At 40.4% G+C, this 22,935-nt stretch overlaps 1 protein-coding gene across 1 annotated transcript; it reads right to left on the reverse strand.

Annotated features, from left to right (window-relative positions):
• Window positions 1-4,671: 4,671 nt before the first annotated feature.
• On the reverse strand, window positions 4,672-22,611 carry rsph1 (radial spoke head component 1). The gene is made up of 8 exons (XM_039744040.1): window positions 22,466-22,611; window positions 20,937-21,050; window positions 17,267-17,372; window positions 15,657-15,747; window positions 12,812-12,947; window positions 12,033-12,104; window positions 5,928-6,051; window positions 4,672-5,037 (listed from the first exon to the last, which is right to left on the reverse strand). Exons 1-8 carry the CDS (start codon window positions 22,514-22,516, stop codon window positions 4,835-4,837), a joined length of 897 nt encoding a protein of 298 aa, XP_039599974.1. The 5' UTR covers window positions 22,517-22,611; the 3' UTR covers window positions 4,672-4,834.
• Between the last annotated feature and the right edge of the window lie 324 nt (window positions 22,612-22,935).

A 22,935-nucleotide genomic window follows, 5' to 3' on the forward strand; every position in this document is an offset into this window, starting at 1 on the left:
GCCACAATCAATACTCATTTATGCACAAAACATATAATACTGGAGAGACAACACAAAGGATGAAAACGATGAAAAGGATGAAAAGCAGTGTTAAATTTCATTAGCTGGCTGAAATCCACAAGAAAACTGTATCAACTACAGAATTAGTTTTGAATTAACCCCAAGTATTGCCAGCTTCTTAGTTAGGAAACGTGAGTGTATAGTGGTGAACACTACTTAGATCAATGTCTAGCTATATTTTTAACTTTCTTCAGATGTTCACAAATGTTGCTTAGGACTCCTAACTGGTGTGACAGATAGTGGGTGCTGTCGTCCCCTTGGACCCTCAGACAATTCGTAAGACACTAGATAAAAGTCCAAATAATTAATTGATTTGTACAATAAAGTGCACAAAGCACCTCCACCTCCAATATACTTTCAATAATCACAATACTTAATCAACAATCCTCCAATCCACTCAGCAGCTCAGTCACCCTTCCTCCCAACTCGGCTCACCCTGGGATCTCCCACAGTCCTTTTTAAAGTCCATGACCCGGAAGTGTTTCTGTCCCATAGTCCATGTGACTTTATAACACTTCCGGGTCGGGTGGAAACTCCTTTTTTTCAGCTCGGAAGTACATCATTTATTCCATCCCCTCGACTGTGCTATATGGAAAATACACATCCCTGGGCCTCCCTGTAGCGTCCCCTGGCGGCCCCCACGTTATCCAGCAGGGCTGTGATGAAAGACTCCAAGTTCCATAATGCCCTGTTGGAATTCGAGGCCCCTCCATGTTGCAGGGATGGCACCATCTGGCGGCTTGGGGGTATTGGCTGGGATAAGCTGCCAGCCATATTCCACACTGGGTATCGCCAATCAGCTTCAGTCACACCTTATGCATTGCAAAAATTGCAGTCTGGATTCCACACTGGTCATAGTACAGAAACGGCACTAACACATGTTGTAAATGACATTCTGATATCCTCTGATGAAGGAAACTCCACTGTAATTATGTTGTTAGATTTAAGTGCAGCATTTGACACCATTGACCATTCTATTTTACTGCACAGGCTAGAAAATGATGTTGGGCTTACTGGCACCGTGCTCACTTGGTTTAGTTCTTGTTTATCAAATCGATTCCAATATGTACAGAAATGTACTGACAGTACTCCATCATTATACATAGAAGTGAGATATGGTGTCCTGCAGGGCTCAGTACTGGGACCTTTACTGTTTTCACTTTACATGCTTCCACTGGGATTTATCATTAGGAAACATAATGTTAATTTTCACTTGTATGCAGATGACACCCAGTTATACCTTTCATTTAGATCAAATGAAGTTTCTCCGATGTTGTCTTTAATTAGTTGTGTTAGTGAATTAAAGGAGTAGATGGATGAGAACTACTTCTCTTTAAATACAGATAAAACGGAAATGTTAATTGTTAGAGGGAATGACGCTGATCACAACAATATTCTGTCATCATTTAACTCAGTTGGAATCACCATTCATTTTATTGAATCAGCCCACAATCTAGGAGTTATCTTTAACTCTACCATGTCATTTAAAGTGCATATTACAAAGTTGTCCAAATCATGTTTCTTCCATCTTAAAAATGTTGGGAAATTAAGGCACTTTCTAAATAAACAGGATTCTGAGAAATTAATTCATGCATTTATCTCTGGTAGGATTGACTACTGCAATGCAGTGTTCACTGGATGTTCAAACTGTTCTTTATACAGCCTCCAGTTAATCCAGAATGCTGCTGCAAGAATTATTACAAGAACAAGAAAATACGAACACATAACTCCATTTCTTAAATCTTTATACAGGTTCCCAGTTAAGTTTAGGGCAGATTTCAAAATCTTCCTCCTTTTAACATATAAAGCGAAGTCAAATGTTTTAGTTACAGGGCCCCTAAACTGTGGAATGGTCTGCCTGCTACTATAAGAGATGCCCCTTCAGTCTCAGCTTTTAAATCCCGGCTGAAGACTCACTACTTCAGTTTAGCATATCCTGACTAGAGCTGCTGATTAACTGTACATACTGCATCTCTGTTGTTAGTCATTAGCACTATAACATAAGTAAAATGATTGTTATAATTTATTACTAACCCTCACCTATTCTGTTTCTTTTTGCTGTACTCAAATGTGGCACTTGGTGCCAAGGCCCACCTGCCAAGTTGTTTTGCCTGCCTAAGGTAAAGTCATACCTGATGGAGGATCGCAGGAATTGTGGGAAAGAGGGATCCTTTCATCAGATTGGCTGGCCCAGCGCTGTTTCAGCTGTGGAATGGCCAAATAGGGGAAGCAGCTTGATGGCTGAGATCTCCAGGACTCTAAACAAATCCAAATCATATTATGTGATATCATCTACTGTTAAATTCTGGTCTGTATTGAGGATTTGTTCTGGTCTGTGTATTGTATTGACCCCCTTCTTTTGACACCCACTGCATGCCCAACCGACCTGGAAAGGGGTCTCTCTTTGAACTGCCCTTCCCGAGGTTTCTTCAATTTTTTCCCTACAAGGGTTTTTTTGGGAGTTTTTCCTTGTCTTCTCAGAGAGTCAAGGCTGGGGGTGTGTCAAGAGGCAATGTCTGTTAAAGCCCATTGTGGCACCTCTTGTGTGATTTTGGGCTATACAAAAATAAATTGTATTGTATTGTACTTTATCGCCTTATTTGGAAGGTGGTCCTCAAAATAGTGTTTTTTTGATTTTGTGTTTATATCTGTCCCAGTCTGTAAATTGTTTTTGAATTTAATACATTCTAAAAATTCATAATAAATTATCAATCTATTAAAATAGTTAAGCGCCTTTCCAGGTAAATATAAAGAGATTTGTTCAAATGAGAAGGTTGTCTAATTTGGCTGGGCTTGCTTGACTGGTGTGTGTCTAGTAGGGAAGGAACCAGTTTCAGTGCTGTGAAATGCACAGTGAAAAGGTCATTCCAATTACCATACTGCTAAAAAGCCACAAAATTGACCAAATAACCACAACAAGAATCATTCAGCATATAATTAATGTCAGTCTCTGCCAGGAAAACCACACTGGAGCAATCAGAAGAATGGATTGAAGCTGCAGAAGTTAGGATGCTCTGTCTTGCTCTCTCTCCGCCTGCTGCTAGTTGAGGTGCTCTCGGCTCCTCGGCTGTTGTCTTCTCTAGGTGCTGCCAAAATGTGTAGAAGTTTGGAAGGTGAAAGATGCTAGGGTTGGGCAGGTCCGTGATTGTGATGCCCCGGCGCGTCCAGGGTCCAGTGGTTATGGAGTTCTTAACTAATTCTTTCATGTGAAGCCTGAAAACCATGAGGACTGATTTAGATCATTTATGTTAGGTAAAATGCCCAGTCTCGGAACCCCTGCCAATTTTTTTTTTTTTTTCTGTCCTCCTGGCCATCTGACCTTACTTTATTCTTTGTTATTCCTCTATTCTTATTGCCAGGTTTTATTTTTATATGTTCCTTTTTTTCTTTCTTTATCTTGTAAAGTACCTTAAGATACATTGTATGAAAACATGCTATAGAAATAAATGTTGTTGTTAATTGCAAGAATCTGGTAACACTTTTTATGGCTTTAAGATAATGTATTTTTAATTAGTGTTTAACTATAAGCGTAACTGCTTTTAGCTAAGAAATCCCTGCAAATGGAGATCTTTCTCAGTATTTCCCTGAGCCCAAAATACTTCTCTCCATGACTGATAAAGCATAGTAGTCAAACAAAGAATGTATAAAAATAGATAAGCTAGCAAAGTAATATTATAATAGCAATAAGCAAAAATACAACACTGTAAATTGTATATAAAAAAATTATTAGACATACAGCAGGTAAATGGAAGACCTGTGTGTGTATGGAGCAGTCCGCTCTGCTCGTGCTCAACCACAGCCACTAGATGGCGTATGCATGCATGTTTAAATTTTTTCCGCACTTGTACGCAATTCACAACGGAAGACCCCAACAGCTGCTGTGACGTATGGTTCTGTGGCTCTGCAAGTGGATGCTATTCAACGCCGTCGGGCAACAACGACGTTGTGCTGATTACACAGATGAAGAGATACAACGTCGAAAGGAAGCAAACTCCGCAGCTCAACAACATGAAAGTTAAACACCTCAGCAATGGGTACAAAGGTTGAAGTTTCCACTAAAATATGTCTATCTGGAGGTATTTTCTAGAGACAACGATTAATATGACTCGCGATACGGCTAAGATGTGGTTTCGCCAGTGCCTTTTTTTGGGGCAGCAAGCACAACCGTGGGTCCACGTCCTAGCGGACGCCACTCCAGGTTCACGAATATAGTACAATTGCTAGGGAGTCTCCAGGTTGTTTTTTGTCCTGAAGACCCCACACAGCTAGTATTTCATAAGCAGGTTATATACAGAATGAGAGCAAATTATAGTGCATATCCCACTCAAACCCTCACTTGTAGAAATGTATGGGTATGTACTGTGTTTTTCCAAATTTCCAGATTTGTTTAAATATTTTGGGCCAACTGTGTTATTAATTGCTTTCTGTGCATAACAGGAGCAATCAGATTACAATTTTAGCATACACTCAGCACAGCTTGTATACAGATGCCCACATACTGTATGTACATGAGCATTAAAGGCAGATCATTACCACAATAAGGGTACAATTAACAAAGGTTCTATTCTTCTTGCGAGTCCAGTGTTACATATAAATCAAGTCAGTTTAAAATTTGCATTTAATTTGATTTTATTGAGCTGCTCTGTATTTTTAGCATTGCCTTTTAGTAGGTATTGGAAAGTAGAAAGAAGCTGTAAAAAGAGTTAAGTTAGACAGTTAAAATGAAATTATGTACAATTCAAAAAATGCAATGTTGGATTATGGATTTATGAAACTACTCTTCTGCCTCTGCAGGAGCCGCTTCTTCAGGTTCTGCTGCCTCAAGTTCTGTCGCCTCAGGTTCTGCCACCTCAGGTTCTGCCACCTCAGCCACTTCTTCAGTTGTCTCTTCTTGCAGTTGGCTGACCTCTTCATCTGCAGTTACTGCCTCTCCAACTGGTTCTTCAACTGTTTCTTCAACCTCTGGCTCCTGAACAACTGGAAAAATATCTCAAGTCAGTATGGCAGAGTACTGTGGCACAGATTTTCTAAGTATAGATAAATGAAAAAGCTGAAATATTTTCCAAACAAAGTACTGTTTTTTTCCAAAAAAAAAGACAAAGCTCACAAAAACTCAAAAGCAGTCAAGTTAGTCAGATGGTTTGAAGCAGAAAGCAGTTAGGGCCTATTGAGTTTGTCCTAGTTGTATGCTGCAGCAAATGGTGGGCTGCCTGCAAGTTTTCTCTGGCACCAAGCCGTTCTCCAAAACATTTTTTTAAAAATGTCTAGGGGGCTTTCCCCCTACTCACTTCACTCACCAACTCCCGCCAACTCAGTGACCTTAAGCACAAAGCAAAATCAACAATGCGAGAAGCTCAGCAAAAAGAAAATAAATGACCTTGTGTGACCCAACCAAAGACTGATCTAAATACAATGGAAATTGTATGTCAAAGATTGCACACTGCAGGCCAAGATCTCAAATTTGAGATATTCTGTTCAAAAGAATGGCAAAAACTACACCAGGTTAGACAATTTATCCACAATAACCCAAGACTGCCATTTCTTTAGAAGTTCTTTAACCAACTACAGTATATGCTATAGTGGTGGGAATACATTTTATTTGTGACATTCTGTTACCTAATTCTTAATGTTTTAGGTCTGTAAGTGCAGTGGAAATTATGTAGACTAAAATAACTCCCTTTTAACACATGTAAATATGTGGTGGGATGTGAAAAATGTACAAAATGTGTAAAGGCACCCAATACATATACCTATCCCACTATAGCTCCTAGTTTATTTCTGTACCAGGTACATTTTCTCACCTGAACTTGCAGTAATGGTCATTTACAATATACATACACTTTGTTCAGTGTATGAAATATACTAACCTGGTTTTTCTTCCAAAGGTATATTTTCTGGGGGCGTCCACACTGCCAAGCTTGTAACTTTATCTGCTTTCCAATTTACTGAAATTATACTTATTGCTTCCTCTTCTTCACCATCATTTTTTTCCTATAAAAGAGTGCACAAATGGTGGTTATTGGGACTGTGTATTAAAATATTTTTATTTCGTAAAGCGTGGCATGCTGATTCAGAGATTGGTGCTGGTACCTCACAGCTTTTGAGTCCTGGGTTCTGTTTCAAACCAAGGTCTGTGTGGAGATTTCCCATTCCCCCTGTGTCTTTAAGGGCTTTTTCTGGATGCAGCAAGTTTCCTCTCACTGATGTGAGTGAGTGTGGGTCTGTGTATGAAGGATTGTGCCCTGTGGCATCCCATCCACAGTTACTGCCAAAATAGAATTTGCATCCTTTAATCTTGAAAAAGGTCAGGAAAAAGCTACCTGAATAATTAATAGCACTCTCCATATAGCAGAATTGAATTTAAAAGTAATGAAATAAACAAGCCCTATGGGAGCTGCAGCCACCATACATCTGTCAGTTTACATTCGACTTTGTGGATCACAACGAATTAGGATAACTTTGTGAAGAATGGGAATCCCAGAACATCTAATGATCCACACGCAGAACCTATACGTGAACCAAGAGGCAGTTGTTCGAATAGAACAAGGGAATACTAAATGGTGTGGAGTTGGGAAGGGTGTGTATCAAGGTTGTATTCTCTTTCCATACCTGTTCAATTTGTATGCTGAGCAAATCATCCGAGAAGCCGGACTATATGAAGAAGAATGTGGTGTAAGGATTGGAGGAAGACTGATGAACAACCTGAGATAATCAGATGATACAACTTTGCTTGCTAAAAACTAAAGAATTTGAAGCATCTACTGATGAAGATCAAAGACCACAGTCTGCAATATGGATTACATCTGAACATAAAGACAAAAATCCTCACAACTGAGTCAGCATGCAACATCACGATAGATGGAGAACAGATTGAAGTTGAGAATGATTTCATTGTTCTTAGATCCACAATCAATGTCCATGGAAACTGCAGTCAAGAAATAAGATGATGTATTGCACTGGGAAAATCTGCTGTGAACGACCTCTCCAAAGTGTTAAATAGCAAAGATGCGTCTTTAAGGACTTAAGTGCATCTGATCTAAGCAATGGTATTTTCAATCACCTCAAGGAAGATCGACGAAGAATTGACACTTTCAAGTTATGATACTGGCTAAGAATGTTGACCATACCATGGACTGTCAAAAGAACAAACAGATCTGTGTTGGAAGAAGTTCAACCAGAATGCTCATTAGAGGCGAAGATGGTGAAACTATGGCTCACATTCTTTGAACACGTTGTCATAAGGGAGAAATCTCTGGAAAAGAACATCATGTTTGGTAAAGCAGAAGGAAAGCAGAAGAGAGGAAGACCCTGCACAAGGTGGATTGACACAGTAGATAGATAGATAGATTAGATAGATAGATAGATAGATAGCTAGATAGACAGATAGATACTTTATTAATCCCAAGGGGAAATTCAAATACTCCAGCAGCAGCATACTGATAAAGAACAATATTAAATTAAAGAGTGATAACAATGAAAGTATAACAGACAGACAATAATTTTGTATAATATTAATGTTTACCCCCCCGGGTGGAATTGAAGAGTCGCGTAGTGTGGGGCAGGAACAATGTCCAGGACAGCTCTGCTCCTCTGTCTGGAGATGATCCTGTTCAGTAAAGGCCATGGATTCCCTATGATTGACAGGAGCCTGCTCAGTTCCCATCGCTCTTCCACAGATGTCAAACTGTCCAGCTCCGTGTCTACAATAGAGCCTGCCTTCCGCACGAGTTTGTCGAGACGTGAGGCATCCCTCTTCTTTGTGCTGCCTCCCAAGCACACCACCGTGTAGAAGAGAGCGCTCGCCACAACTGTCTGATAGAACATTTGCAGCATCTTATTGCAGATGTTGAAGGACGCCAGCCTTCTAAGGAAGTATAGTCGGCTTTGTCCTTTCTTACACAGAGCATCAGTATTGGCAGTCCAGTCCAATTTATCATCCAGCTGTACTCCCAGGTATTTATAGGTCTGTACCCTCTGCACACACTCACCCCTCATGATCACGGGGTCCATGAAGGGCCTGGGCCTCCTAAAATCCACCACCAGTTCCTTGGTTTTGCTGGTGTTCAGTTGTAGGTGGTTTGAGTTGCACCATTTAACAAAGTCCTTGATTAGTTTCCTATACTCCTCCTCCTGCCCACTCCTGATGCAGCCCACAATAGCAGTGTCGTCTGCAAACTTTTGCACGTGGCAGGACTCCGAGTTGTATTGGAAGTCCGATGTATATAGGCTGAACAGGATCGGAGAAAGTACAGTCCCCTGCGGCGCTCCTATGTTGCTGACCACAATGTCAGACCTGCAGTTCCTGAGACGCACATACTGAGGTCTGTCTTTAAGATAGTCCACAATCCATGCTACCAGGTATGAATCTACTCACATCTCTGTCAGCTTGTACCTAAGCAGCAGAGGTTGGATGGTGTTGAAGGCACTAGAGAAGTCCATAAACATAATTCTTACAGCACCAGTGCCTCTGTCCTAGTGGGAGAGGGATCGGTGTAGCATATAGATGATGGCATCCTCCACTTCCACCTTCTCCTGGTATACGAACTGCAGAGGGTCAAGGGCATGGCGGACGTGTGGCCTCAGGTGGTGAAGCAGCAGGCGCTCCATGGTCTTCATTACATGTGACGTCAGAGCGACAGGCCGGAAAGTTGTTTAGCTCACTAGGACGTGATACCTTTGGGACCGGGGTGATGCAAAATGTTTTCCAAAGCCTCTGGACTCTCCCCTGTTCCAGGCTCAGGTTGAAGATGCGCAGTAGAGGACTCCCCAGCTCCAACGCACAGGCCTTCAGCAGTCGTGGCGATACTCCATCTGGACCCGCTGCTTTGCTGGCACAAAGTCTCCTCAGCTCTCTGCTTACCTGGGCTGCTGTAATTGTGGGTGGGGATGTCTCTCCTATGCTGATAACAGCAAAAGGAAGGGTGGGTGGAGGGTGCAGTACTCCGAGGTGAGAGTGGGTTAGGGTGGTCAAACCTGTTGAACAAGTTGTTCATCTGGTTTGCTCCCTCCACGTCTCTCTCAATGGTGGCACCCCGCTTTGAGCTGCAGCCAGTGACCTTCATCCCATCTCATACTTCCTTCATGCTGTTATTCTGCAACTTCTGCTCCAGCGCCACCCTGAGCTGGACTCAGAGCTCCTTCTGCACGTGCTTGAGCTCATGGTGATCACCGCCTTTAAAAGCCCTTTTCTTCTGGTTCAAAAGGCCCTTGATGTCACTTGTAATCCATGGCTTGTTGTTAGCATAGCAGCGTACTGTTCTTACTGGAACTACAAAGTCCATACAGAAGTTGATGTAGTCAGTAGTGCAGCTAACAGCCTCTTCAATATTCTCACTATGTGACCCCTGCAGTATATCCCAGTCTGTAGTTCCAAAGCAGTCTCTCAGAACCTGCTCTGTCTCAGGGGACCACTTCCTGAATGAGCGTGGGGTTGTAGGTAGATCCCTCACTCTTGGTTTGTTGTGAGGCTGAAGCAAAACCATGTTATGATCTGCTTTCCCAAGCGCAGGCAGCGGGGTGGCGCTATATGCGTCTTTAACATTTGCATACAGTAGGTCGATAGTCCTATTTCCCCGGGTGTTACAATCCACATACTGGGAGAAGGCAGGTAATGTTTTGTCCAGCGGCACGTGGTTAAAGTCTCTGGCTATTACCACAAGTGCCTCAGGGTGCTGTGTTTGTACTTAGCAACAGCAGAATGGGTTATGTCACCCGCTATCTCCATGTCCACCCAAGGAGGGATGCAAACAGTAACAATGACATGTCCAAACTCTCTGGGCAAGTAATAGGGGCGCAAACTTACAGCCAACAGTTTGATGTCCCTGTCCTGCTCCACTGACAGACTGAGGAGATCGTTCTTCCCCCACACTATGTGACTCTTCAATTCCACCCGGGGGGGTAAACATTAATATTATACAGAATTATTGTCTGTCTATTATACTTTCGTTGTTATCACTCTTTTATTTAATATTGTTCTTTATCAGTGTGCTGCTGCTGGAGTATGTGAATTTCCCCCTGGGATTAATAAAGTATCTATCTATCTACTGTGTCAATCCACCTTGTGCAGGGACATGGCTGGAACAATGGTTTCAAACATGGAAGAAATGGCGATGATAGCTCAGGACTGGACAATGTTTCGCTCTGTTGTACACAGGGTCACTATGATTTGGAACCGACTCAACGCACCTAATAACAATGGGGCTGCAAAGTACTACCATATATCCTAGTAACAACTGATACTTCAACTTCAACAATTGATATATCAAAACGTCTGGCAGCAGCACTAATTAAAAAAAAATTCCAATATTATCAGATAAAGTCAAATTGAATAAATTATCTATTTTTTAATTATATTGAAAAGGCAAGACAGCTATTTCATAGTTCTGATCATTGATGCATGTACTGTAGTTTGAATGAGTAACCTTAATGAACTCAGATATTCAGATATAAGCTAGCTGGTCTGTGACTCATGGAAGAAAAAGATTAAGTCATAACATGGGCCTTAATTGTTTAATGGTGGAGGCAATATTTGAGACCCTGAGTATAATTCTGTATAAATTGGGTCCTAGAATGATGGGCCTGAATGTGATAAAACTGGGAAATGAAGGTGTTATCCGGTACCATTATCCTGTAATCATAAATTAAAATCTCAGAAATGAAACCTTGGCCTAATAATTTCCTATGCCTCAAGTATTTGGCATAAGGTGGAAAGACAGCTGGAGTCACGTCCATCCTGGCAAGTTCAAACCTCTGTTTTTCATAGTCCAGCACAATATATTGGAGACAACCCAGTGTCCATTCTACTGTGGTTCAAGCAAGGCATCTTCACATTTGGAGACAATTTTGAAAACTCTGGTGTTCTCACATTTCAGTCATTAGGGTCCATCTATGACATTCCTGCTTCATCATTCTTTTTTTAAATTTCCATCTTAGATTGGTCTTTATCTTTTACCCCTTAATCCAGTTATACAGTATTAGTATAACCCATATCAGCCCTATATGTGAGATTCCTCACACCATACTTTGCACATTTAATCTATTTGGCAACATGAACTACCTGTGGCCTTTCCTCTCCAATGGTCCTTTATTTTAGAAACATCACTATATCTGCTAGAAACCCTAATTACCAAAATATTCTATTTAAGTTTGTGCATAGATTATACTCTATGTAATCGATTTATTATGGACTTTGCCTCCAACCTTTTATGCCATTTATGTCAATCTGGGGCAGTTAGCACTTTTCTTCATATGTTTTGGGAATGTCCCAAAATAGCTACTTTCTGGTCCAAAATTGCCTCTTTTAGGTCCTTCAGTCTTCTTTTAATTTTCTTCTGCTTAAAATTTCTTTCCTGTCACTGGATCTTCTCCAACAGGTTATTTTCCCTTTAGCTCTTTTCCTGCTAAATCTGTTTTAATAACCTGGTGGAAATCCACAGGCTCATCAATTTGAGCCTGGAAAGCCTCTTCTCTTAATTTAACACTATTTGATCTATCAGCTATTGGACTAACGGGAGCAAGTGCCAGCACTGGGTCAAAATCATTGAAAACCAGGTCTCAAGTCATTGTTGCTGATGATCAAGAAAATATTTTTAGAGCTCTGGGTACCAGTTGGGCTTCTTTAGATATTTACTACAGATGTAGGTAGATAGATAGATAGATAGATAGATAGATAGATAGATAGATAGATAGATAGATAGATAGATAGATAGATAGATAACAAAAAATATCTGGTAATCACAAAAGGAATAACTGTATCTCAGTCTCCTTTCCAGTAGTTAGCACCTTGTCCAGTAGATCCCATTTAATGAGGAACTATGCTAGTCAGCCAATATTCCAAAGGCCAGTTTTAAAGAATATCGAGTACTGTTATTCACTATCCAGTTTCTAAACACTGCCCAGACTACAAATATGATTGTTACAGCAGCCAGTTTAAAAAATGTCTGGTATTAAATCTTATCGTATTTATTACTCACCTGTTCTTTTTGTTCATAGACTCCATGCTGTTCACAGCCAATATCAAAGACGTATTTCCCTGGACCTGAAGGCTTTTAAATTGAAGATAAATAAATCAGACATTAGTCTTTCAGGTTGTATGGGTCATATAATATTTTCACAGCCGCTTGAAGAAGGACTAAACAAGTTTAGTACGGCATTTCTAATTTTCTTTATACTTTTCACCACACAAATAGCCTTTGCCCATTAAATATTTTTTCCCATTCATTAATTTTTCTAATGAATTTAAAAATATAGTAGTTATGATTGCCAGGGTGGCAAGTTGCATATCTTGTGTGAAAAATATCTGTCAGTGGACATATTTCAGTGAGAGAAGGCCATTTCCAGAGGCCAGTGTGGTCAGCCAGGTGCTTCTGTGGTTTTCTTTGCTCCATTAGGTTTCCTATATGTCCACTCAATAACGTTCCCTTGTATCAGGTCTCCCTCTAACCCTTGTCTTTGCTTTACCTTTAGCTGAGATTACAGCAGCAGTTGGGCACAAAGGACTTTGGGTATTTGAGAGCACCAAAGTGGGCAATAGTAATACTAGAATACAAATTGAGGGGTACATGCAGATGAGTAATGCTGAAAGCCGTATTTGAGACAGACAGCAGTCAGCACACAAGCAAGTGAGAAAACAGTAAGAAGGGACAAAATAAAACTCAAGAGTTAAAATACAAAAGCTTGAGAGAAAGATGGGGCAGTCATCACCTCTATGCTTCTGAGCAAAAATGAAAACTTCTACCAAGGTGAAACTTACATTATTGGTTTGGTAGTTTCCCAGATATCTGTGGTTCAGATGGATCATTTCTCCAGATCCTTCTTGCCTCCCATTTTTCCAGGTGCCCACATACTTGGATCCAGTTTCAGAATAAGTATAAACACCTTGGCCGTGTCTGCAATACAGCAATATAACAAATTTGCTACAAATCCCTGCAAATGCTAATACCAGACTCCAGAAATGCATTTGAACCTGCTGTCCACTGTGGCTCCTTAAAACCTGCATAATTGGTTCTTATTATTACATTTGACTAAATCTGAATTGTGTCAGGAAGAATGACAGTAACTGTGCTATATGATTGCTGGACAAACTAGTAAGGTTGTTATAATAATAACAATAAATAATAATAAATAATAATAATAATGTTTATATACAAATGTAAAGAATTATTATTATTATTCAGTATAAACACTGGAGTTAGGCAAGACTGAACCATGATTATCTTCTTACTCATGACTGATTGGTTGAGCAGGACAACAATGGATCAGCCTAGGGGCATACTGTGAATCCTGACCTGAAAGCTGGAGGAACTGGACTTTGGTGATGACATTAGACTATCATAGCATACCCACCAGCACACCCAGGCAAAGACAAACAGACTCCACAGTGTAACCAGGGCCACAGGTCTAGGGATCAACGCCACAAAGACCAAGAGCTTGTGAGTGAACTCCCTCCAGAAAGCTCCACTCGCCTCAGATGTTGATAGTTCCATATACTTGGGAAATATAGTTAACTTAACAGGAGGGACAGCCAAGGATGTGAACACTCAGATCACTAAAGCACACCAGACTTTTGTTGCTGTGAAACCCGTATGGATGAATAAGAACCTTAGTCTTCAAACCAAGTTGAGGGTGTTTAATACAAATGTTAAGTCTGTCCTACTGTCTGGGGCAGAAACGTGGAGAAGTATTAAGCACCTTGACCACTTGCTACAAGTCTACATTAACACCTGCCAATAACAGATCCTGTGCATTTGGCGGTCAAAGTGGATTTCCATCCAGGAGCTCTGGCAGAGAACGTGGCAACAGCCCATTGTCAATACCATCTAGGAAAGGAAATGGAAGTGAATCAGGCTCACCCTACGGAAGGAGTAGACAAACATTCCAAGTCATGCCTTGAAATGGGACCCACAGGGAAAAAGGAAGACCAGTCTTGACATGGAGAAGAGCCCTACAGTTAGAACTCGAAACCTCCGTTTATCTGTTTATCCTTTGGAGATGCGAAGCAGAAATCCCAAGATAGAGAGAGATGTAAACTTTCAGTTAAAGTTCTGTGCTCGGACCAGCGTGAAGAGCAATAACTAACTAATAATAATAATACATTTTATAAGTGCCTTTCATGACACTCAAGAACACAGTACAAAAATAAGTTAAAACAAAATCATACAAAAAATAAACAGAATTAAAAACAGATTAGTAAGACAGTGAAAATTACAAATTACAGTCAGCACATAAAAGATTGTTAAAAAAGCTATAATTTTAGATAAAAACAGCAATTGAAGAAGTCTCTCATTTAAGTTCCGTATTCTGGACACTGCAGAATTAAAAGCTTGCATTTAGTGTGTGAGACAACAAACAACAAGGTGTATACATAGCATTGTAAGATGTTGGGAATATAGACAGGATTATAGGAAAAGCTTTATATGTTAACAAAAGAATTTTATTAGAGATCTGATATTTAACAGGCAGACAGCGCAAGAAAATCAGTGAAGTGGTTATATGTTCCCAGGGTTTAGCAAGTATTAAAATTCTGGATGCAGAACTCTGTACAAGTTATAATCTATTTAGCACTTTGCCTGAAGCACCAAGGAGTAGAACATTTCAATAATCATGGCAAGAGGTGACAAAAGCATGAAGAAATGTTTGATCAGTGAGAGAAGGTCAGATTCATGAGATGTTTTTTAGCTGAAAGAATGAAGATTAGTTGGCTCTGCTTGGCTTACTATGCTGGCAGGACAGGCTCTGTGAACAAGCAGGGCCATGAAACAAATGGATCAACAGGATTATCTCTGTCCACTGATTGTCAAAGTACTTTATGTTGTATAAAATATAAATATACCATATAGAATTGTGACCAAGTCAAGGTGAGAACAACAATGCCTCCTCCACTGCACTGTACCTGCTAAGTTAATGGAGACAAGATTTAGTTCAGAAAGACACACTGGCCTAGCAATTGAGAAGTTATGGGTTTGACTCCTAGAGATGGATGGATGACCTACAGCTGGCAAGTTAGGTTTCCTTGTTATAAAAGCCCACTGGAAAGCAGTGTGTATCCTGACAGCATCAGTTACAAGACAGGAAACAATGGGAAAAAAGCAGGACACATTCACCTAAACCAGGCCAGTGTTCAGTTGCCAAGTAACCTATCTCACTGTGAGCAGAAAACTGGAGTACTGTACCCCCAAAAAAGGCAGAGGATGTGTACGCACCACAAAAACAATGAAGAACTACAGGATTTGAACATAGAAATATGGGATTGTGGGCCACCAGTAGAGAAGCAGCAGTGAGAGGCAACTCTTTGGGATGATCTCTGACGTTTGGGACACAGTATGAGGTAAAGGAGAACAACCTACAGAACTGTATACTCCACGAGCGTGATGTAAATACAACAGAAAAACTTCAAAAATCAACTCTGACTTAAACAGTGCACTTCTTCAGACTAAGGGTGCTTAAACAGATTTACAACTATGAAACAGTAAGAGATAATATAACACTGCTATTTATTTACAGGTGTGCTGAACAGCCACATGTCTATTCAATTACACAGTAATAAACTAATACACTTTTAAAAATAAGTTGGACTTATTTTGAATTGTGGGAATTACCTCTGATGGTTTAGCCATTCTCCATCATAGGTGTCTCCATTAGCGTATGTGTAAACTCCATGTCCTTGTCTCTGGTCGTCCACCCAGCCACCTGTTCAAGACAAAGCGTTTTCTCTTAGTTCACCATTTGAATGTCAGGCTTGTTCTTTTGAGTGACACTGTCTAAAGGTAAAGTCTGATTTTTGTTATATATGGGATAAACAATGATGGATGATAATTATTTTTATCCATTTCAACTTATTTTAGAGACAATTGTGAGTTCTTCTTTTTTCATGGAGTGGTACCAACTAATTTGTCCATGTTTGAGTGGCTGTGTTGAGGTGTCATATCTACAAAAAGCGTTAACACTGACTGGGTGTGTTCCCTAACACTGGCATTATGCTCGAGAATTGGAAAAAAGGTAATGACACTTAAGAATTATTATAAGAAGCTCAACGGACCCTAGCCACCTGAGCAAGCATCAAAATGCCCCAACTCAGCATGGTCCTGTACTGGTTTACAGAGAATCTAGTGTGTCATATTCTGGCCCTCATCCCCAGGCCACCAGGAGGAGCTCTCCCGATAGCATGGATGGGCACCGAATGCCAGCAGGGCCTCATGGACTATGTGGTTTTTATGCACAGCCCTGCTGGATACCTTGGGGAACACTGGGAGTCGCTGTTGGGAGGCCAATGGACTCATTTGTGCCCTATGACCCGGAAGTTCGTCAAAGGAAGAGTGACGGGCTTCTGGGGTGAAGAAAAGAACGTTTACCTGACCCGGAAGTGATACAGGATCACATGGACTGGGATTGGGAACACTCTCAGGTCAGGGAATATAAAAGGACTATGGGAGCTCCCAGAAGGCGAGCTGAGCTGGGTGGTAGGAGGGCAACGCGTCTGGGAGTGGAGGATTGATTTATTGTGATTTGTTGTTGATTTATTTATGAATAGTGTGGAGTGGAGGGTGCTTGGTGCATGTTATTATTATAATAAAAATAAGAATTATTGGACTTTTACCAGGTATTTGGCGTGGTACCTGAGGGTTCAAGGGAGCGCTAACGCCCCCTACTGATACACTAGTCAACATCATATTACATAAGTGAATAATATTTTTGGAGCACCAATGTATTGATGATCAGTCTTTGAGATAACATCAGGCCTTCAGCTTCCTAGGTCAGCTTCACACTGTTTTTGACATCCAGAGCCTATACCAAAATGTTCAAAGCAGAGTCTCATCTAGATCAGGATATACTCAAACACACACAAACCTCCAATGGGACCTTATGGCACATTAATCTAGATGGTTTGCCTTTTTTTCAGTACAGGAGGAAACCAAAAAATCTCAGAAAGGTTATACAGCACCAGCATCCAAACCCACGTTCTTATCTCGGCCACAGTTCTAATCTGATGAGTCAAAAGTTGAGAAAAGATGGAGAAAAGTGAAAGAACTTTTTAGGCTTTGATTGTGTAATGGTGGCTAAGCACTGAAAATATTAGGGCACTTACGAGTGCTTCTCCTAATAACAGTATCCATTACAGACCTGTCTTACTGTTATATCCAAAAATCAGAGTTCCAGAGTGAATTCAAGTGAGTAACCTTAAAAGAGAATAAAAGCTCAAATATTTTACCATTGTATATTGATCCATCTGGATAGTAAAATATGCCTTGACCATGTTTCTTATTCAACTGGTATTCTCCAATGTAACGTGCTCCATTTTTGAATCTGTATGTCCCCTGGAAAAGATGCACAGAGATTCATGTTGTGGTTGTTATAAAGAAGACAATTAGAAGGAAACAGTGGGAGCCTATAGTACAGGGCATAATACAATAAAAACACAATCAACGTAATATGCTTTAAAGATGCAACACCATGGAGCCAACAAGGCTCCTGCTTGTCTTTCAATTTTGCTTCAAAATAAGAAGCCATCTCCTGCTTTTGATTGAATTTGTATCCATCCATCCATTTAGAGAATTAATTTATTCCAAAGCAAAGCTGCTAGTGTGTGAATGAGCTTTGCTTTTACTTTGGATATGTCTGCCATGCCAGCCATACATTTAAGAGAGACATTAGTCCCTAAAATAGTTTTTGGTGTGAACTCATTGTCTTACTTTTCATTTACTCATGTCTTATGAAATGGTGCCATATCCAGGTTTGGTTCCTCCCTTGTACCAGAGACTACTATAGGAAAGCCATTGATCCCCTGCAAACTGGATTAAGCATATTGAGTCTTATTGGTTGGCTTCAGAATTTTTTTCCTAAACAGTCTTTAGGCTGGCAAGTATAAATAGATATATATATATAAATATATATAAACAGTATATAGACAAGTATATTGTTGAGAGGATAACAAAGAAAAGTTATGTTTATCAAAGATAGATAGATAGATAGATAGATAGATAGATAGATAGATAGATAGATAGATAGATAGATAGATAGATAGATCCTTTAGCTATCTTAGATAGACAGACAAACAGACAGTCGGACAGGAAAAGCACTCTTTAAGATAGATGGCAGTCAAAACCTCTTGCTGGTGTTAAGGTGTAAGTGGTTTGAGTCGCACCATTTAACAAAATTTTCTACACCGGTGCTTTGTGGTATTTGTACATCTACACTCACAACGCATCTTTGGACTTACATCAGACTAGGTGCCCCAGAAAACGAGCCTAACAAATACTCCATTACATTGCATGTTTAATATGTGCCTCTCAGATAACAAAGAGGACATTGAGCTGAAAAGACAATCAAAGTGAAGGTGAAAATAGTGCTCTGCAACATCATTTTTTAAAATTAATTAGATGTGAAAGTTAGGCTATATGGTGATTCAAAAGGTGTATGTATGTATGTGAGTAAGCTCTGTGACAGACTAGCATTAGCTTGTTCAAATTAACATCTAAACACGCCTGATAAATTCTACTGCCATACAGACAGCCTAAGGTGCATGGCAGAGTGCAAACTCATGAGAGACGTACGTTACTAAAAGAGCAGAGATGGGCAGAACAACTCAGTGGGTAGCACTGCACGTCACAGCTGTGGTGCTGTGGCAGAAGTCATTTCAAGTATTTTTGTGGAAACTGTTATGTTCCATACAGCAGTTCTCTTTGTCTCCATGTTTTAAAACTGCCAATGGCAAGTGTGGCCAGGACTGAGATTCCAGTCCAAACCCAACCTGTGCATGCATGCCCATCACATATTCAGTTAGCATCATTAATGTGGGTTGTGACATCCTTAACATCTTCTACAGTGTGATTTTCTACGCTGTGGTGTGTTTCTAAGATGGAGATGTCTTGGCTTGGTGCACCTATTAATTACAACCTGTTTCTGAGTGTTATTTCCTAATATAATGCTGTGGAATGGGGCATTTTCCAACCCACAAGACTTCCACACATAAGGAATATTAGAATACAGAGAACCCTTGTGCAATCTTTAATGCTGTAATTTTATAACACTGAACTACTAATGGCATCGTGGAGTAGAGACAAACACTATTACACTACTAAAGCTATTTATAAAATAGTCTATTGGAATATCTATTCATCTTTTTTTTTAACATACATCAAATTCATGGAACCCTGGTGCCTATTCGCACAACACTGAGCAAAAGGTGGCAAACAGCTCTTGGTGGCGCAATGGCCCAAGGCCAGGCATGCTCACTTACACATGCCAGTAGTCATTTTTACTAGTCCAATTTTGAGTAGCCTTGGGATTAAGGAGGAAACCCCTTACAGATATAGCCCATGGAACCAGAGCCATTGATTCCAGTTTCACTTCATGTACAAAAAAAAAAAAAAATCAAAACTCGGTTAATTCAAAACCAGTGAAATGTGTGTTATTAACAAAGGAAGAAAGGTACTTAGTATAGTTATAACTCCTTTCTCCACAACATTTTTGTCTAATCCGAAACCATGTGTCGGTGCCGAAACGGACTACAATTACCTTCAGGTAGCAGTGCGAGGGGGCTGATGGGAGGACAGTTCTATTAGAGCGCGCAGATTTTGTTCTGGTGGTCACGCTCACTGCTCGCCTCAGCTGCAGCGTCTTTTCTCGAGTGCTTTGGATAACAATTGTGTTGCTTAGTAAGATTATACCGATTGTCGCAAAGTTAAGTCTTTTGTCTCATCTTGGTTTCTATTTTATCCATGTTAAATTACCAATAGACATTTTTTCCGCAGTTTATTTTCACATGGATCCTTTTCTGAGAAATGTACGGGTCCAGAAAAAACTGGGCGGTGTTGCCAAACCATTGACGAGGAATATGTTTATAGCTTTCTAACCGCCATAAACAAACAAACAAACAAATAAATAGGAAACTCCCAAAAACTTTTTAATAAGGTAAGTATTTATGAAATTACACGTGAAATGAATTTTAATGTCAATGTCGAGATATTTTATGGGAAAGGAAAATCCTTATTGTAGGGAGACGATATTTTCAAAGTCCCAAACCGGGGCATTTGTAGGTGTGACCAGATTTTCAAAGGGACCATAATGGGACACAACTAACGCATTAATCCGGCGTGTGTGCAACACGTTTAAAATATTCGAAATCGAAATCCAGGGTACCTCTTGGCGTTTCGGCCGTCTAAAAACGGGACAAACGGAACATAAAAACTGAACGTCTGGATATCCCACCCCACTGTACGTCTGTATATTTATGTTTTACATGACGTACAGTTGGCCAAACGGGCAGATAGGAATTTCATTGCACTCATTATTCGTGACGGACGATACACCTGATATGAAGCAATGATTCTTTATTTTTATCAAAGAAAAACATTACATTTTTGGCAAAAAACGCTGCTATACAAGTGCATGGCTTTACTAAAAGAGTTAAACTACGATGAAACAAAAATTCTCGTTCAGAATAAGGTGGAAACGACGAGGACGAAGATAGCAGATTATACTGTTTCTTGGTGGCAGACATGATATCCGTTTTAGGATGGGATACTTATAGTTTTAAGTTGTGATACACAGTGCTGCGTTAGCCAACCCCTCAATAAGGATGCTTTCCGGCAAAAAGAGGAGAACCAGCAGCTGTGATCGCACAACTCTAACCACTGTGCCACCATGCTGACTAATAACGGCTATTTAACGGATAGCTAAATGTGAATTGGTCCGGTGTGTGTGCACGACTACGTACTGGCAGCACACCCAGAAACAGCTCCTGTCTTGTTCTACAATGCTGCCCAAATATTCCACCCATTCCTCCCGACCCCTTAGTAAAAACTTAAGAAAAAAAATATGTTTGACAAATATATTAAATTGTCATCAGAACAGAACAGCTGCATAAATGTGATCGTCACCTCTCCAGCCCGCTTTCCTCTTTCGTAGTGTCCTTCATATGTGTCACCATTCGGGAGAACTGCCTTTCCATGGCCGTGCCTCTCTCCTTCTTCGTTTCGATCCCCTTCATACTCCTAGAATAAAGTGAAGTTTAAAGTGGTGATTAGTTTAAGAAAAATGCATGAAGACCTCTTGAACATTCAGCCGGGAATAAAGGAGAGCAGAAAACTAGAGTGGAAAGCAAATGGAGAACCTAATGATGCGAGAACCAAAATGAGATTTGTACACAAAATGAAATATTATTTTAAAAGAAAATACAGATTAAGCTGTTAAGTGAGTACGTTAATTTTGCAAAGTAACGAGAGGGTTTAAAATACAACGTAATTGCATTATGTATTTACAGTATAATGTGAAATTAGAGGGGAAAACGACGGGAAGAGCTATCACTTGTACGCAGGTGACAGTTAAGAATTTCAGGTCAAACTGCAGCCCCTTAAAAGCGCACATTCGTAGGGTACACAGGCGTCTGGCCGTTATTGAGGAGAGCAGGCAATGCGTACAGTTCACAGGCATCAACTTGTCAAGGAATATGCCTGACTAACTTAATTGAAATAAAAAATATATATATATGTAATTGTAATTGACTATATGTGAGTTTAAAAGCAGAAGGATTTCAGGTGAGGTCTGTCACCGGCTCAGTCCTCATCCGTGGCCCTAACCGAAAAGTAGCTGCTGATGGCGCTGCAATCCTTCGGAGGACGAGCAGTGAACTGTAATTTTCAACCCCATTATTTATTGTAAAGTAGATTAACTATTCCCAGTTTCTTTCGTCTTTATCGTTCTTGTTTGTGACTTTATCACAAAAACGAAAGCTTACAGATGACCAGCAACACACGGCTCCTCTCCTCATGAATAACTGGACGGTATTACTTTATAACTTTTTTCCATTTTCGATTACTGCAGTGGTATTCGATTGTGAAATCCCAAAGTGGAATTCAACTACAAGTTGGGACCTTGTTACCGACAGAAAGCGAGTAGCTCAAACCGAGAGAGGATTCCTCCCTCCCTAATGTTTTCAAATACGCACCGTTTATTCACCGGGGGTACGCTCGTACAATCTCCTCTCCATTAACTGATTCGGGGTCACCATTGCCTATGCCGATGGCATCAGGCCAAGACAGAACCAAAACCAAGACGCCAGCCCCTCTTTAAGCACCTTGCCTAATATCCCTCATACGTAATCCATTTATAGATTTACATGAAAACAATTGCATTCGTGACAGATAATCGATTAGGATATATACATAACCTACACACAATTATATTAAACATTTAACAAATTCGATTACAAATGTTGAAAGCAAGTCTTTTATCTTTCTCTTCCTTCCTAAATCTAAATTTCACACGCTGAAAAAATAACGTCACTGTATTAAAACCTTTCTGAATGCTAATGGACATTCAGAACGCATTATATAAACGGGATGCAACGAATCTCCACCAGACGAGTTCCAAGCCTCTCATAAAACTGTCACAGATCGTGATTACACACCCCTAAAGAGATGCCCTGCTCCTCGAAATCTTCAGATCCATTGTCCGACATCGTGCAGTACAAGTGGGATTTCCGAATGTCAGTTTGCAAGCCGCAGAGCTTTCGCTTCGCAGAGCAACACTGCTTGTTTATCCGTCTCCATAGAAACCCCGGAAGTTCGCCCGAAAGGTCGCGGCTGAACTAAGCGCTGCTCTTTGGCGCCCCCTTGAGCATTTGTATCACTTTTCGGAGGCTAGGCTTTGGTGTTTTCGAAACACGTGGCTTGAATCAAGATGGTGATATATCCGCTCGTCATTTTATGAACGCTTAATCGTATTCAGGATATCTAGGTGGGTCGGACACTGGTGCCAATGCTTTGCAAACTGGACGGCCAATTTTACTTATTAATGCATTACCTTCATGTTTCCAAAGAGTATTGAAGTCATGCTGGTGTTAAGAAGTCTCCTTCACCACGATTTGGCCCATTACTC

The sequence above is a fragment of the Polypterus senegalus genome, chromosome 2 (assembly GCF_016835505.1).
Source record: "Polypterus senegalus isolate Bchr_013 chromosome 2, ASM1683550v1, whole genome shotgun sequence".
In the NCBI taxonomy this organism is placed as follows: Eukaryota; Metazoa; Chordata; class Cladistia; order Polypteriformes; family Polypteridae; genus Polypterus; species Polypterus senegalus.

Excerpts from the sequence above, each read along its gene's own strand:
- rsph1 (XM_039744040.1), bottom strand. The coding sequence starts at position 22,516 with ATGTCGGACAATGGATCTGAAGATTTCGAGGAGCAGGGCATCTCTTTA. Across the intron at positions 17,373-20,936 it reads GAGGAAAGCGGGCTGGAGAG|GGGACATACAGATTCAAAAA; the intron begins GTGACGATCACA and ends CATCTTTTCCAG. Across the intron at positions 6,052-12,032 it reads TCTATGAACAAAAAGAACAG|GAAAAAAATGATGGTGAAGA; the intron begins GTGAGTAATAAA and ends ACTCTTTTATAG.